General features: G+C 40.2%; 1 protein-coding gene across 4 annotated transcripts in view; it reads right to left on the bottom strand.

The window, feature by feature from the left end:
• Positions 1–15,909, bottom strand: part of ryr1a (ryanodine receptor 1a (skeletal)) — a 50,484-nt gene that overhangs the window by 26,794 nt on the left and 7,781 nt on the right. For all 4 annotated transcript variants that reach the window (XM_082156986.1, XM_082156985.1, XM_082156983.1 and 1 more), the window contains exons 15-62: positions 15,680–15,815; positions 15,452–15,547; positions 14,716–14,834; positions 14,489–14,622; positions 14,166–14,407; positions 13,895–14,087; positions 13,604–13,820; positions 13,414–13,518; positions 13,188–13,291; positions 13,026–13,109; positions 12,491–12,650; positions 12,105–12,252; positions 11,754–11,959; positions 10,779–10,953; positions 10,492–10,700; positions 9,706–10,064; positions 9,500–9,626; positions 9,213–9,373; positions 8,852–9,014; positions 8,454–8,540; positions 8,141–8,367; positions 7,542–7,986; positions 6,637–7,227; positions 6,357–6,557; positions 6,119–6,230; positions 5,759–5,899; positions 5,390–5,663; positions 5,145–5,259; positions 4,909–5,041; positions 4,651–4,745; positions 4,432–4,567; positions 4,104–4,290; positions 3,709–3,820; positions 3,495–3,615; positions 3,253–3,422; positions 2,859–3,079; positions 2,532–2,622; positions 2,306–2,446; positions 2,027–2,190; positions 1,847–1,925; positions 1,615–1,704; positions 1,368–1,505; positions 1,076–1,153; positions 912–987; positions 692–815; positions 492–607; positions 342–409; positions 132–253 (exon numbers count right to left, since the gene is read on the bottom strand). In XM_082156986.1, the coding sequence (XP_082013112.1) occupies positions 132–253; positions 342–409; positions 492–607; positions 692–815; positions 912–987; positions 1,076–1,153; positions 1,368–1,505; positions 1,615–1,704; positions 1,847–1,925; positions 2,027–2,190; positions 2,306–2,446; positions 2,532–2,622; positions 2,859–3,079; positions 3,253–3,422; positions 3,495–3,615; positions 3,709–3,820; positions 4,104–4,290; positions 4,432–4,567; positions 4,651–4,745; positions 4,909–5,041; positions 5,145–5,259; positions 5,390–5,663; positions 5,759–5,899; positions 6,119–6,230; positions 6,357–6,557; positions 6,637–7,227; positions 7,542–7,986; positions 8,141–8,367; positions 8,454–8,540; positions 8,852–9,014; positions 9,213–9,373; positions 9,500–9,626; positions 9,706–10,064; positions 10,492–10,700; positions 10,779–10,953; positions 11,754–11,959; positions 12,105–12,252; positions 12,491–12,650; positions 13,026–13,109; positions 13,188–13,291; positions 13,414–13,518; positions 13,604–13,820; positions 13,895–14,087; positions 14,166–14,407; positions 14,489–14,622; positions 14,716–14,834; positions 15,452–15,547; positions 15,680–15,815 (7,793 nt within the window). The remainder of the gene's footprint in view (positions 1–131; positions 254–341; positions 410–491; positions 608–691; positions 816–911; positions 988–1,075; positions 1,154–1,367; positions 1,506–1,614; positions 1,705–1,846; positions 1,926–2,026; positions 2,191–2,305; positions 2,447–2,531; positions 2,623–2,858; positions 3,080–3,252; positions 3,423–3,494; positions 3,616–3,708; positions 3,821–4,103; positions 4,291–4,431; positions 4,568–4,650; positions 4,746–4,908; positions 5,042–5,144; positions 5,260–5,389; positions 5,664–5,758; positions 5,900–6,118; positions 6,231–6,356; positions 6,558–6,636; positions 7,228–7,541; positions 7,987–8,140; positions 8,368–8,453; positions 8,541–8,851; positions 9,015–9,212; positions 9,374–9,499; positions 9,627–9,705; positions 10,065–10,491; positions 10,701–10,778; positions 10,954–11,753; positions 11,960–12,104; positions 12,253–12,490; positions 12,651–13,025; positions 13,110–13,187; positions 13,292–13,413; positions 13,519–13,603; positions 13,821–13,894; positions 14,088–14,165; positions 14,408–14,488; positions 14,623–14,715; positions 14,835–15,451; positions 15,548–15,679; positions 15,816–15,909) is intronic.

Here is a 15,909-nt window from a genome sequence, read left to right as displayed (position 1 = left end):
AGAGAAAGAGGGAAAAGAAAGCAGCAAGAGGAACAGGGTGAAATTAAAAGTTTAAAAAAATGTAATGTGAAAGAATCTTGTATTTGACATTAACATCATATCAGACTGTTTAAGTATCTGTGTGTTGTTACCTTGCAATCATCTCTTTTTCCTTGTTTGAGGCGTGTCCACCACTGCCCAGGATTTTGGCCGGCGTGGACAGGAAGTAGAGGCAGTGGTTTTTAAAATACTGATTTATCAAAGGCAGAAGAATCTGAGGAGGACAGAAATATTTCACACACATTATTTACAGTCCTGATCAAACGTTAAATGCTAAAAGATTTATTGGGAGTATAGACCACCTTGGCAAAGAATTTAATCTCTTGTTCGTGCGGCGACTTTTCCACACGGCCACTGCTCACAACTGCCTCTGTAAACACAAATGTCACAGAAAATGTAGTTAATCTCAGTTCATCCACAAATTCATGCAACACAAATTCATGCAGTTTTACCAAGATGTGCTATGAACTCCTGGGCAATGTCCATCCACTTTAGCAGCTTCTGTAGGAAGCCATACGTAAAACGCTTCTCAATAGATGAAATGTCACTTTCCATATCTTTGAGCCCCCTGGACAGAGAGATTTTAGACAATCACAATTATAGCAATTACATTATTTTGGAGTATATATATGGGTTTCAGTGGCTCCTGTACCTTGTAACAGCATATCCATGGAGCTGCAGAAACTTGAGCAGCTCATATGCTTTCTCCCTATCTCGTGCCTTTTCTTTAGCTGTCAGTGTGTCATAAGGCACAAGCAAAGGGTGTGTCCCTCCACCTAAGTACAAACACATCAAGAGAGGTGTTGAAAAACTAAAATGAGCTGCACTAAAAAAAAGGCTGTTTATTGGTCAGACATTGGAGAGAGGCTAACCTTTTGATTGTAACTCCATTTTCTTCTTGCGGCCCCAGGTGTTATGGTAGTTTTCTGCAAGCTGCTCTGCCATGGACTAGAAAACGCAGTGTGCTGTTAGCCATGGTAATTGGTGATGTTGAACTAATTGGGGTTGTGCTATCTTTCTTTCAATCATTGTGTACCTGTAGCTCTCTGGACAGTGTCATGCCTGAGATGTCAATGGGCTGAGGGCTGTAGCCATGACTGGGGTCATAGGTTGCCTAGGAAAAGAAATTGTAAAAACGCTACATTTGTGAATTATGCTATCATACTCATATTTAGAGTATCAGTAATATATGCAATTTGTTGTTTAATATGTGAAACAAAAGTCACAAAACTTAATTTAGAGTTTTAGATACAGCAGTATTTGGTTTGCATTTGGTTATTATCTCAATATTTTCCACTCTATCCTTTATTATCTCTATCCTCGCTTACCTGTGCAGTCTGTGAGATCTTGCGTGCTGTCTTCTCTGTTTTCTCGTCATCTCCATCTCTGGCTTTGTCCAATGTCCACTCCCAGGCAATCATGGCTTTCATGGACTCTTTAATAGGCCAGCGGTAGATTTCTTTATCCTAATGCAAATATTATTACATTAAAACATATGATATGAGGCACTTACAAATAACCAAATAGCACTATGGAGTCTGAGAGAGTGAAAATGTAATATATGATGTCTGTTACCTTTTCAGAGAATGTTTTGTAAGGCCTGAGCATGGGATGAGTCTTGGCATTTTCATCCAACACCTCACCAAAAGTCCAGTTGTTTTGGATCTGGTGGATTAAAAGGCACTGGTAAAACTCTTATACAAATAAATAAATAACACACTACCAGCCACCTAGCAAAACGATAGATTGATAGATCGATCGATAGATAGTATAATATAATGAGATAGATAGATAGAATAATATATACCTTTTCAAAAGCCCATCTGTCATGTGTGTATTCTGCATATCTGTTGATGAAACCATCCAACTTCTCAGGAATGATAGTGCTATAAAAAAGAGAATCACAACAGCATAATTAATCAAATATTTGACTTTTTGTCAATTTGATAAATCTCACTAAAAAGAATAATTAAATAAATAAATGTACTTAGTGGTATCAACAGGTTTGGGGTCAAAGTTGCCCTCAGCATCAACAGAAGCCTTTTTCTCTGTTTTGGAGGAGTAGCTGGCGTCCACATAATCGGGAGGAATTGCTCCAGCAATCGCACATATGCAAGGCATGGCAATTTTGAATAGCTCTGCATCAAATTTCTGTTGGTGGACACAAATTAAAAAGCTATTTATTATGTTATTCTGTCATTTGAATGCATTTTGGGGACAGAATAACACTAATACTCTCTCAAACAGCTCAGCAATAGATTCCCACCTTGTGAGCCAGAGATTCAAAAATTCCCCAGAAGAGTTTACGAGTGAGATGAAGCTCTTCCTCTGATGATACGCCAAAGTTAGCCCAGCCATTGGGCAAACAATAATATTTCCAACAACGCTCATAATGATTAGTAAGCAGCTGCAAAATAATGACAGACAGATGAGATGACTATAGCAACCAGCTTAAATTCATTGTATTTACGTGTAATGATATAATCCCATACCTTAAGGGGCATTTTAGCATACTCATTCAGAATCGGCACATCAAATACCAGCCGCCTGAGGAGGTGCTGAAGCATGGAAGGACGCAGGTACCTGTAAAACAATAAGCAACCCCAAAATGAATTTTGAATGCAAATTTGTTTTATTGGTATTTGTTGTAGTGCAAATTAGTTTTGGGTAGGTTACTCTAAAAAAGAAATTAATTAATAGCTACCAATTACATCTTCAACAACTGTACTAATTACTTTACTTTTTAAAGGGAAAAGTAATTAAATTACAGTAATTAATTGCTTAGTAATGAATTACACCCAACACTGCATACAAGTTACCTGCACAAAGACATGAGACATTCCTCGATAACATCTCTCTGAGCTTTGGTAAGAGAGCGTCCTCGGGACAGCCTGTAGATGGTGTGAAGCATAGAGTCGATCATGATGGCGCGGTGGTCCGTCCCGGCGAACAAAGGAGCACATTTAGTGATGAGAGGCAGCACAGCGGAGCACAGGTAACGGTTCAGAGCAAGGGCCATTTCTGTAGTGCTGAACGCAGCCTTAGAGAAAGAACAAGATAATAATTGTGACGGTACTGCAGATAGTTAAGTAAAAAGAAAAGGAAACGATGAAAACAAGATTTGAACCCGTGAGCACCATGTGAGCACCATCATTTGAATGCGGACACAGACAGCATTTTTGTTAGTGAAGAATGATACAGCAGACATCTTACTGTGTCTAAGGAAGCTGCTGCTCTCATGTCAGGCAGGAAGCCCACTTCTAGTACATGCAACAGGAAGTCCTGGTTGTCGATGCCATAAACTCTGTCCAGGAACAGGACCATTGGTGCCTTATGATCAGGCACGAAACTAGCAGACATCTTTGGTTCAATGATGCTGTTATCTGAAATATAATGAGAGTAGTAAGATAGGAAGTGTGAGAAAAGTAAGGATTCAAGCTTCCATCTAGCCATACCTTTTCCAAAAGCAGGTATCTGGACTGGCAAGCTGATCACACCAACAAGATCTTCAATGGGCACAAGAGACCTAAGAATGGCCCTGATTCTCAAAGCCTCACCTTTACCAGCCTGGATCAACTATACAAACAGACAGGAAGTGTGAGATGTTCAATCAAGTCAGATCTCATTGAGTACCACTCAAGCAGTTACATAGAGTACAAACACACTTACGTGCATTTCAGGAGCACAGCGACCCAGCAAATCAATAAGAGCTGAGTAAAAGGACATGATGGCATTTCCCAGGTGAACTCTGTTCTCCTCATGCTGCTCCTCACCTCCAAACCTGACACATCATGAACAAGAAACACTCAAAAACCTCTCTACATACCACTGTAAAACCAAACAGTGACAATTGATTTAACATGTTATTTCCCCTCTATACTATTCACTTCGCACAAGGTGCTTCCGTGTGTGAAAATGTTAGTGCGTGCGCAGGTTGTTTTTCTGTGTGGGTGGCGGTAATGGTGGATATGTGAAACTGGTGGAAAATGGTGGAAACACTGATCGGGATAAAATTACTTTAATATACCAGACGGTAATCTAGTACAGACATGCTTTGCCCTTACATTGGGAAGCGTCTGTCTTTTTTAACAGTGGGTCCATCTCTTGCAGGATCTTCTGAGATCTTAATGGCCTCTTCAATGGCAGCAAGCAGACCATTACCCCCTTCTCCTCTCAGTGCAGGACCAAAACACTCAGGCCTCCTGATCAGCAGCCGAACCACCACATTAGCATTCTCCTCCACGCTCTCTCCTGAAAGCAGAACATTATACAAAACTTTTAATTTAATTTAACTTCGCAATTCGCACACTAACAAACTACATTTTATATATAATACTGTATAGTTTCCTTTGTCCAGCTAGACACAATCATAATCGCATCATAAATACAAACCATTAACAAATACAGCAAAGCGCAGGAAATCCAGATACTTCTCTCCTCCACATGGATTCCACCCAATATCAGGGTAACCTTTTGATAAGAGCATGGGGCAGCTCTGCAGGCCACAACCAGCCAAGTACTTCACCACCTGCACAGAGAGACAAACAGATTTTTGTAGGAGCCAAAAAAACTGGTCACAAAGATTTCCATCTGTAATTTAGGATGACGCACCATCTCCAAGTCTTGCTCTTGGAGGGCCAGAGCAAGTTCATTGTTATCGATACAGGATGCAGCAGCAACATCAAGAGGAGTAGAGCCACGCATTCCTGAAACAGTGATCACTGGTTGATTGATACAGCCCTTAATAATATAAATTTATAGCTGAGTTTTAATTTAATTTAATTTTAACTAGGCTAAACATAAATGTACATTCTGGAGATGAAAAGTTATTAAAAAGGAAAGTGGGTTTCTTTAAGAATCAGGCTTTACCCAGCCCAATCCCACTGTTCTGCAGGAGGTAGCCCAGATGATCAAACATTGAACGCTGATTCTGTCTGCTGATACGACAGAAATAACACAGGAAACGACAGCAGTTGGTCACCATTCGAGGGAATCTGATCTCCTGCCCAGAGCAAATGCAAATCAAATTAAATCTTTCAAAACCAATTGATTCTTCAAATGTTTGAACATTGCATAAAAATGTGTTAAAAATATAAACTGTGTACCTTTGAATCGCCACCTCCAAGTACGTTCACCATAACCTCCATGACTGTCTCATGCATTCCCAGAGCTCTCATCAGGTTGGGGTGCTGGTAGAATACCCTGTTGCTCATAATATTTCTGAAAGAGAAACAGAGGGTGGTTGCAACTCTTGGGTGGTGGAAATTTCTCAAACTGTATCTATTGCAGTTGCAATTATTGGTACCATTTGAAGATAAAGGACTTTTTAAGAGTGCGATCATGCACTCACCCAATACTTTGGATCATCAGCCTCTCTTCTTCTGGCCCCATTTGAACAATGAGCAGGGATCGGATCTGCCCCAGACACTCCAGTAGCTCCATTGTGTCTTGCACAGACACAGCATTGATAGTGTAGGCTTTGGGCAACGCTCGGATCAGCTCACCCAGGGCATCATACTGCCGGTGTAGCAGACTGAACATGAGCCGCACCAGCTCAGGGTTCTGAATGAAAGACTCCTGAGCCCAGTGGATCATGGTGTGGGAGATCAACTCCTGCAGAGTACCTGTGACACAAGAGCAGATGTTCACGTAATTATGGTAGGGGAAAACAAGATGGGACACGGAAGTCTAAAATGAAGTAAAAAACTAAATCTTTTACTGGGTTTTTTGTCTTCTTCAGGTTCAGGCTCTGCCTCCGGCTTCTTGCGTAAGCTCCTAACTTTCTCCACCAGTCTCAAGAGGCGCCCACGGAGAGAGGTGTCCACCACCTCTTCTTGCTCCTCCTCTTCAATATGCACACCTATGACAGAGAAGGAGAATCCATATGACTCCTTACATTATGTTTGAGAACAGTGAATCCTAAGATGTACCTAGTCTTGCTAAGGTAGAAAAAAATGCATATGGAAACAGGAGTGACATGCTAACAGGAATAAACATGGACTGTAATGATACTGGTCTTCGTATTAAACAGTGACAGTATTTTCTTTGAAAAGATTTCCATTTGCACGGTTAAACCGACCACAGTGACCCAAAAGGTCATGGTGAAATGTCATCAGGCCATTCCGGACATCCTCAGGAACGGGGCTATCTTCATCGTCTGGACAATTCTTAAAGTTCATCAACATGTTCACCTGAATATACAGAGTTTATACAATTTTAGCTTTTTCTTACAAAAAAGTATATATATATATATATATATATATATATATATATATATATATATATATACACACACACGTATAGTGGCTGTACAGTACCTGTTCCTGTGGAGGGGACCGGAATTCGCGAGTCTTGCGGGCTGTTTCTGCAGCACTCATCGTAAAGGCCTGCATGAGCTCATTATATCGCTGTCTCTGATTGGTCTGCACCTGGTTGACAAACCTGTCTGAGAAAGCGATGATGGCTTCCACCCTGTGACGCAGCTCACAGTCACAGAAATATTGCAGGAGAGTACACATCTAAGGATAAGGAAGACAAAAAGTGAGACAAAAAGTAAAAAAAGCAAGACAAAAATACAGTACTTTTAATCAGCAGTACCTGAAGTTTAACAGACTCAGGAAGCTTCATGTGCAGCAGTCCCTCTCCCACATCCTCCTCCTCCTTCACTTCTGCCTCAGCTGCATCAGTTTCTTTCTCAGCTTCTCCATCTGTTGCTTTCTCTCTGTCTGTTTTTTCCGCAGCATGTTCGTCCTCCTTCCCTTCTTTTCCCGCCTGCTCATATTCCTCTTCCTCCTCAGGTTCAAGCTCATCCTCCTCAAGATCTTCTTCCTCATCCTCTCCCATGCCTTCATCCAATAGCTCTCCCTCATTTTTATTTTCTATTTGTTCCGCTTTCTCTTTTACCTCTATTCCTTCCTCTTTGCTGACCAGTTGTTTAGCATCTAAAATTTTGGCGGCCTCCAGTTCTTCAGCCTGGCTCTCTCCATCACTGAAGACGGATGGTTCGATCAGCTTCAGGATGTGCTTAACGTCGTTGTCATCAAACACGCCCATTATGAGCAGGGTGCTGATTAGCTTCAGGATGGGCACGAAGTGGAACTCAACGCTGCCCCCTACGGGATCCCGCATGGCCTGTCCACCATCCTGAACGGCTTCAGTAAGCATGTTGAGGGCATGGTCCTTGAGCATCTAAAGTACAGAAGGAGAAGAGTCAACAACAGAGAAATTAAAATGTCAACTTTGTGGCAGTTTTCACAAACAATTAGTGTTATTTTAGTATCATTGAGATCCTATTTAATTAATACTTTTTTATATTTATATTTTCTTTTTTTCAGTTTTCAAATGTAATTAAAGTTTTGTTAATTTTGTCATTTACTTTATTTTGTTTTAGTAAAAATGTATTTCATTTCACACAGAAAAATTAGTTTTTGATGATTTTAGTTTTAGTTCTTGTTTTAGTTAACTATAATAACCCTGGCTTCTGTCTCATTTCCTCCACCTACCTGTAGAGGTAAGATGGGGCTGAGAGTGTAGAGGTCTGCATTAGTGCCCACAAACCCAGTTGGGGCAAAGTGAAGTTTGGGGCGCAGGCAGGTGGTGAGCCCGACCCCAGGTAGCGCATGGGCCTTCTCAGCGTCTGAATAGAGGGTGATGCTACGTGTCTCGTCCGTCATGGGCACAATGAACTCCTTATTGGTCATGAGACGGTTGCGCTTGGCAGACTCCAGGTGCATGGAGATGAGCAGGTCGTAGTATCCGCTGCGGATGGGGCCAGGCAGGTAGGTGTTCTCGATGGCGTAAAAGAGCTGCGATTCGTCCACGTGGCTGCAAAGGGCGTGTGCGACGCGGTTGTTGCCCAGTGCGCAGACAGAACCATACAGTTTCAGAGTGTGGTAATGAAATTTCATCAGGTCGGTGCGTTCCGACAGTTCCAGGATGTCAATGCACCTGGAAAAGAGAGGAAGTGATATCAAATTCTGCCACTTGTTTAATCCATTAAATTTTTCATTGTACACTGAATTCATTTATTTCAAAGGATCAAGGAAAGTTTTTCAGATTTCTAATGAAACAAGCAGGTAATATTTGCATACTAATGTAATACCTGCTTTCTTCTGGAATGTGCAGCGCCATCATAACGAGAGGTTCCATGCATTGCACCTTCCAGCCCTGCCTCTCACTCACACGGCCAGTTTCAGGGTCCAGAAAGTGATTAGGCATCCGGCTCCATATGACAGGTGTCAACATCTGGACATCTAGCCTGGGAGGACACTGAGGGACTGGGTTCTTATGGTCGCTGCGGAACATGGCCGCAGAGATGGGCATAATGTTCTGGATAAAGTGTGGTAAAAGAAGAATATGAATAAAGAACACTTTATGTCACAAAAAGGAGGCAACTTTAACACTAGGATAGTGACCTTTAGTTTGCCGAGTTCCACCTGTATCATGTTCTGGCTAGATGGCAAACAAAACACAGCAGGGAAGAGCTTAGTGTTGGGTTCCACCTGAAACACAGAGAAACAGCTTAATTTCACATTAAATAGACATAAATTATGGTGATTAAGTGTTTTTAATTTCCTTTAGGAAATTAAAGAAGTCAGATGTTTTAAATAATTTAATTTAAACACTTAAAACACTGCAACCATGTCATCATTGCACCCTGGTAAACAAACACACCACACTATTTACTTTTTCCAGTCACATTTTCAAATCAGAAAATGTAAAAAAATCTACTGCAAACTTACCTAGTTCCTTATGTACTGTTCAGTTACAGGAAACAAATGAAGCCTAATTCACTCTGGTCACTTTATCTTACCTGGTAGAAAGCATGGATCTCTTTGCCATTGGCTGTAAAGGTCATCAGTCCTGTGTCCAGGTCCACCAAGCAGCCAATCACAAAGTCCTCCTGGCTGATGCGTGTTTGCTGCGAGCTGCTAAATTCTCCTCCCCACACCATGTAGCAGTTGCTGCGTTTTACACTGAGGAAAGCCGAAAAAGAGACAAGGTTGTGCTGAAACATGTAAAGTAACCTCCAGCATGATTTATTAGGGGGAATTTCAGGATATAAAATGGCTAAAGTTAAGCCTGCTTCCTTACTAGTCATATTCTGGCGAAAAATGCACTGAAATATGTAGCAGTATGAAGCTATATACTAAAGTTACCTCAAGTTAAGTTACCTGTCATGAATGTTGCCTTTATCATCCCCAACTGTAACAGTTACATTTCTGACTTTACAAAGATCAAAGTGTGGATCGTACAGGTGGTAGTCAGGAGTGACCCAGCCTACCCATACTCCACTGGGCTCCTGACCGGCAAATACTCGGACTGAATAATAATACTGTTGGGATGAAAAGAAGGATTTTCTTTACAGGACAACATTTTCATGCATCAACACATTATTTAGATGAAATTCCGCTTACACAGATATTTAGTAAGGGAAAAATTGTAAAAGTTTCATCCATACGGTAGTTGTGTTTGAGATTATATCAGCATCGTCTCGATCATCTGGGACAACATCCTCCATCAGACGAGGCACCGTTGGAACCACCGGTGGTGGGGTGAATGCTGCCTTCTTCGCCTTGGAAAAAAAACTGGAAATCACAGATATTTTGTCATTTCTGAATCAGAAGACAAGATTACAGATACAATGTCGCATCTATCTTCTCTCACCCTCTCTTTTTGCTCTTCTCTGTGGTGGTGTCCTTCTCATTTTCACCCTCTTTGCTGCCAGGAAGCTCTTTAGGGACTGATGGCTCTTTTTCTTTCTCATCTTGCTCCTTACGAGTGGCTGACTTCTTCAGAAGCTCAAACTCAGATTCAGGGTCCACCTCAAGAGCTTCATCCTCAGGGATAGTGAGGGTTCGGGTGAGGGGTGAAGCTCCCACTGGCACTTTGAAGGTTTCGTGAAATTCTATGGGCATGCTGAGTCTAAAGAACAGAAGGTCCGTGTTGGCATTCTGAGATCCAAATGTCCTATGAGTCAGTTTCAGACAGGGGGCGCTATCCACTGTTCCATCCACACGGCACACCTATTGAAGCAATCAACAAAAAAGAGGCCTGAGAGTTTATTGATATTTTGAATTAGCTTTTATTTTTATATTTTCAGTTTTCATTTAAATTTGAGTACATTTGGTAATGTGCTTTTTTCATTTAATTAGTTTTTTTATATTTCTATTAATACATTTTGGTAACACTTTATTTTAAGGTGCCAGTTACACATTACTACATGTACTTACTGTAGTAATAACAGTAAAGTATGCTACTAGCCCTAAGCCAAACCCTAACCCTATAGTAAACACATGTAGTTAATTAATATTGCTCCGTACTTATTTGAGTAAGTACAATGAAACTAGGTCACCATAAAATAAAGTTATTTTAGTACTAGGACTTATTTATTTACTTAGTAGCCAAGGCAGATTAGCATGCATTTATAAGGGTTTTTCAGTGTGTTTTTACCTCAATATGAGGGTGGTCCATTGGTACAGGCACAAACTGGGGCAAGCTTTTGCTGAACCACATGGTAATATCTCTTTTCATGTTGATGGCGAAGGGCTCGAAACCTTCCTGCAGGCCACAGATTGTGAAGTAACGCAGGCTGCTCACATTCTGCCCAAGGTTGATACGGCCCACCTGGGACATCCCCAGACTGCATACAGGGATGAAGCCTGGTCCGGAGAACAGACATATTATTAAATGCCACAGCCAATTAACATCTCAATATCATTCCTCTTCGTGACTCTCACCGTCTCCGATCTCAATGTCTTTGAAGGCCATCTCAGATCCAGAGTCACTGATGAGCATCTCTCCATTCAGAGTAAACATGATGTTCTGCTCTGGCAGGTCGATCATGCAGCCCACAACGTCACCAGACTGCCACTGCCGGCCAAATGGCTCATTCCCTATGTGCCAACGCTGAGCCTATGGGTAAAAATCAGGAAATTATATTATACTGTTTTGATTAAAAAAAAGAATTTGTTTAAAAATAGAGATTTTACTCAAAATAAAAATGATTTTTTTTTTATTCACATTTATGATGTTACAAAAGATTTCAAATAGATTTCTGAAAAAAGAAAATCCTGGAAAATAATGTTTCCCACAAAAATATTACACAGCTCATCCGTTTTCAACATTAATGATAAGAAATGTTTCTTAAGCAGCAAATCAGCATGAATGATTAGAATGATTGAATAGAGAGAATAGCATGGAATAGATTGATAGAATGATGCCATAACAAGAATAAATTACGTTCCAAAATATATTCAATTAGAATTTTTTTTTTAAACTTGTAATAACATTTATTAATAACAATGTTATTTATTAATACATTTGTAATAACATTTCACAATATTAGGGTTAGGGTTAGGTTAGGGTTAGGGTTTTACTGTATTTTTTATCAAACAAATGCAGTCTTTTTCTGTTAGAATTAGAATTAGAATTAGAGACTTATTAAAAAAAACATTAAAAAAGATCAGACGGACCCCAGACTTTTGAACGGTAGTGAATGACAATATTTCCTTTCTTTGGTGGTGTGATGTTAAGCAAAACTAATACTTGTCAATCTTCTAATGCAATGTAAAGACCACAGTCTAAATTTGTGCATAAGCATAATCTATCTATTATCTAAGCATAATGCAATAATGTGCAATAATGTTTGTGGAGGGTTTCCAAAAAGAAGCCATTAAGGCTAATTCATGTTTATTAACATAAAGTTTCAGTACCTTGAACCCATTGAAGACATAGGCTAGATCATCTGATCCCAGCTCTCTGTCTGCATGGACATTTGGTCTTGCCCACCCAACTCTCATCTCTCCCACTGTTACCGCCTCAAACTCAAAGTACCATTTCCCCTGGGTCATCGCGTAGGATTTCTCTGCCCTGAACACGCGGATCTTATCACTCCGACCACTGCCATTCCCATGTCCACCTGGAATAAATAGTCACAGAGGTTTAGGTGAGTAAAAGTTTACAAATACAAAACTCAGTGGATGACTTTAAGTTCCCTTTGTAGTAGAATTCTTCAAGAGTGATATGAAGAGGTTGATTTGGTGCATGATTAGATGGACACTCACTGCTTTCCTGGTCAGGTGGCTCAATATTGTAGCCATAGCCAATCAGAGTTCGCACAGCAGCACATACACTGTCACGATTGGTCTTTTTCGTCTTTTCATCCAGGAGAATGTATGGCACAAGACGGGGGTTGCGCTTGTTCACAATGTCCTAAAAAAAAAGCAAAATCAGAAGAAAATTAAGCCTGAAATGGTAATCTCATAGAATCTTCTAAATTTAGATATAATTTTTATTAATATTGTATATTGTGATATTTTCACAATATCAGACTCGTAAAGGATGAGCCATGCTCTGGAAAGTATTTTTGCTCTTCCTTATTTTTATAATTTATTGTTGTTGTTTTTATTTTGTTCCTACTAAAAAGTGGCAAAGTGTACACCTACAGTACCTGAACAATGCTGTAAGTCCAGCCTTGGCGGACACGGTCTCGAGCCCAGACATTGTGCCCATTTTCAGCCAGCCTTTCCACAAGTGTGTTCTGATTTGGTGTCAGCTTCACATAGTTGAGGTCCAGAGGAGCAGGTTTGTATCCATTACTTTGCATATACCTAAGAATTAAACAGAAACTAGTTTAAGTTTAGACATCATTGTTTTGCTTTTTCTCTCTACCATTTTGTCATTTACGTAATCAGATTACCTTTTTCACGTAACTAGTAAAGTAATGCATTACTTTTAAATGTACAAAAAAATGTCTGAGTTACTTTGTCAAATAAGTAATGGAAGTTACTTTGTTTTCCCATATATTGACAGCTGACAGCTCTTCTGTCCACATGTTGAGAGAAATTGTAAGCAAAAGCATTGTGCGAGTTGTGTAAACAATTGCAAGGTAAACTAACACTATTGTACCTTTGTAACTGAATTAAAACTACTTTATTAGTGTTTAATGATTAGTGGTGGTTATTGAGATATTCTGTAATACTGACGTTTTAGGAAGTTTGATCTTCTTCAAGTTCTCCTCTGCTTTCTCGTCTCCCATGCCTACATGACAACCTAAGGCCAGAAGAGTCCTGTAGACAGAATCCAGAGAACCAGGGGTTAACTAACCACACAGCAACAAACATATAACAGCTCAGTATTTCACTTACTTCAGTGTCTCTCCGGACATTGCCAAGTTGTAGTTCTTCTCAGGCTCCGGGAGGCTTTGGAAGTCCACTAGACAAGGATGCAGCTTCTTGTTGTCATCACGAAACTGAAAGAGTGGGGACAGCAGACAGACAGTATTGAGTATGAATTGAAAAATGTTAATTGTGCATTTAGTATTTTAAAATAATCATTATATCCTTCAATTATATTTCATATTCATAGACTCACTGGTCCATAAGTCCAGCCCTGCTCAATTCGAGTAACGGCCCACAGCTCGTGGCTGTTCTCAGCCAGTTTCTCTCTGATACGCTCTAGGTGAGGAGGAAGAACAATCTGCGGAAATAATTTAGATGGCAAAATCAATACAGCAGGTCACTTTATTTACACAGACCTTTATTTGTATTTTCTGAAATCCTACCTGCACAGTGTCCACTGGGCAGGGAGTGAAAGCAGTGTGGGAGAGAGATTGGGTCGGCCCCAGAAGGTTCCGGACATCATTGAAGTCATGCTTGTACTCTTTAATGGGCTCAATCCGCAGCCTATCTCTGGGCAGAACTGCCTCATAGCATGGGGCATAACCTGGAGGAGGGAGGAATTTGAAGTCTCCATGCCGCCCGCCAAGGAGAAACCGAACTCTGTGAAGTGGAATGCATTTTTGAATTTGTCCTATTAGATTTTACATGTAATTTGTTGAAAAATCAGCTCTTACTTGATCCCAGCAGAGAAGCTGACCGCAGGGAAAAACAGACCGTCGAGATTGAAGTTCTCGAACATGCCTTGAACGGGATGTCCGTTAACACGGAAGGAGATGCTGGGCACGCACAGATCCAAACAGCAGCTCACCACATCCTCAGCCGCAAGAATGTGTTGATTGGGTGACGTCACCTGACGTGGTACGCGACCTGATGAAAGCATAATGCTATAGATATGCTCAATGAAATATCAATGTGCTGGAATAGATAGAGGAAGGTAATCTTAACCTGTCCACAGTGATAGCCCATCAAAGCCGTACGAGTAAAGATCATCTCCAACTCCATTGCTCCCCCATCCCTCTCCTCCTCCGGGGTAGGGGCTGTAGCCCTCTGTCAAAGCCCAGCCAACACGAAGGTGACACGCCTGAGCGGTCAGGAATGACTCCACGTGGTCTACGATCAACTCATAGTACCACTTCTTATATTGTGTAGAGCCTTCACACGTGCCCAGAAAAATGTTGGGTCTCATACTGCAAAACATCAAACATGAGTCCAAACAAATGCCTCTACAGATAACTGTTATATATAATTTGGGTTGTACTGAGTCAGACCTGGTGACATAATTGATGATGTTGGTCTGCAGGAGGAGATCACGGCCCGGAAGCAGATTCTCAGTGATCAGATTCTGATTGGACCTCACGGCAACACCGTTACAAACACATAGAGAGCAGAGTACATCTAGAACCTACAAAGAAAAGCCACAACAGAGCATGTGGTCAGATACGATTGAAGACACAGTAAAGAAAAGCTTTAACCTAGATTGCGAAAAGATATCAACCTTGTGATTGCGTCCATGTTTGTCCAGAAGCGCGATGATAGATTTGATGTGGTTCTCCTGGATGATGTTAAGCACCTCAGGGCTTTCAATAAGGATACAATACAGCACCTCCAGAATGCCTGAAAATGTAAAATATGCACATATACACTACCGTTCAAAAGCTTGGGGTTAGTAAGGATTGTCTTCTAAGAAATTGTATTATTTACTCAGTAAGGACACATTAAATTGATCAAAAGCAACAGTGAAGACATTAATATTGTTAAAAAGATTTCTATTTCAAATAAATGCTGTTCTTCTGAACTTTATATTCATCAAACAATCCTTAATCACGGTTTCCACTGATCAGTCAACTGTTTTCAACTTTGATAAGAAGAAATGTTTCTTGAGCAGCAAATCAGCATATTAGAATGATTTCTGAAGGATCATGTGACACTGAAGACTGGAATAATGATGCTGAAAATTCAGCCTTGCCATCAATGGAATAAATATAGTAAATGTAAATATAGTAAAATATTGTATATTGTAATAATATTTATTATTATTACAATATAAAAATAGGCTGCTAGGATTACATTTTAAATGAAAGTTAAATTATATTTGCCAATGCTCTATTACTTTTTTTGACCAGTTTCTTATTACCTGTGACTAAATCCATGTAAATTCAACCACTAATTGTCTGTTTTTTTTTATGACAAAGGTTCTTAAATAAATCTCAGAGGTGTCTATGTGGACCTACCTGAGGATGCCTCTAAACGATCCAGTTTGCTGACAAGCCAGTCAAGATTATCACAGAACAAAGCACAGTTTGCCCTGTTTCCTCTAATCAGAGATGCTATAAAAGAAAAAAATGACAAGGGCATTACATTTTCCAAAAAACACTGAAAACAGTAAATCATTAAGTGCACCAGTGTGGTTAAGATTAGTCTGTATTACATGATTCAATCATGAGTAAACACAGCCATACCCAGCAGCTCATAAAATAAGTTTACAATCTCTTTCCAGGACTCAGCTGCATCTTCCCCAGCAAATTCTGAGAAGTGGGCCGAAGTGTTGTAGAAATTCAGCCGATCAACACAGTCCAATACGAGAGTGATCATGCCCTAATCAACATTGACATTGGTAATTAAGTTTGGATGTTTTTGTAAAAGTTATACGCAGTGAATGTAAAGACAATATTTTTTCATTAGTATAAAT

Source organism: Leuciscus leuciscus (genome assembly GCF_965113295.1).
Source record: "Leuciscus leuciscus genome assembly, chromosome: 24".
NCBI lineage: Eukaryota > Metazoa > Chordata > Actinopteri > Cypriniformes > Leuciscidae > Leuciscus > Leuciscus leuciscus.
Note: the sequence above shows the minus strand (reverse complement) of the source record. Positions and strands in the feature narration are given on the sequence as shown.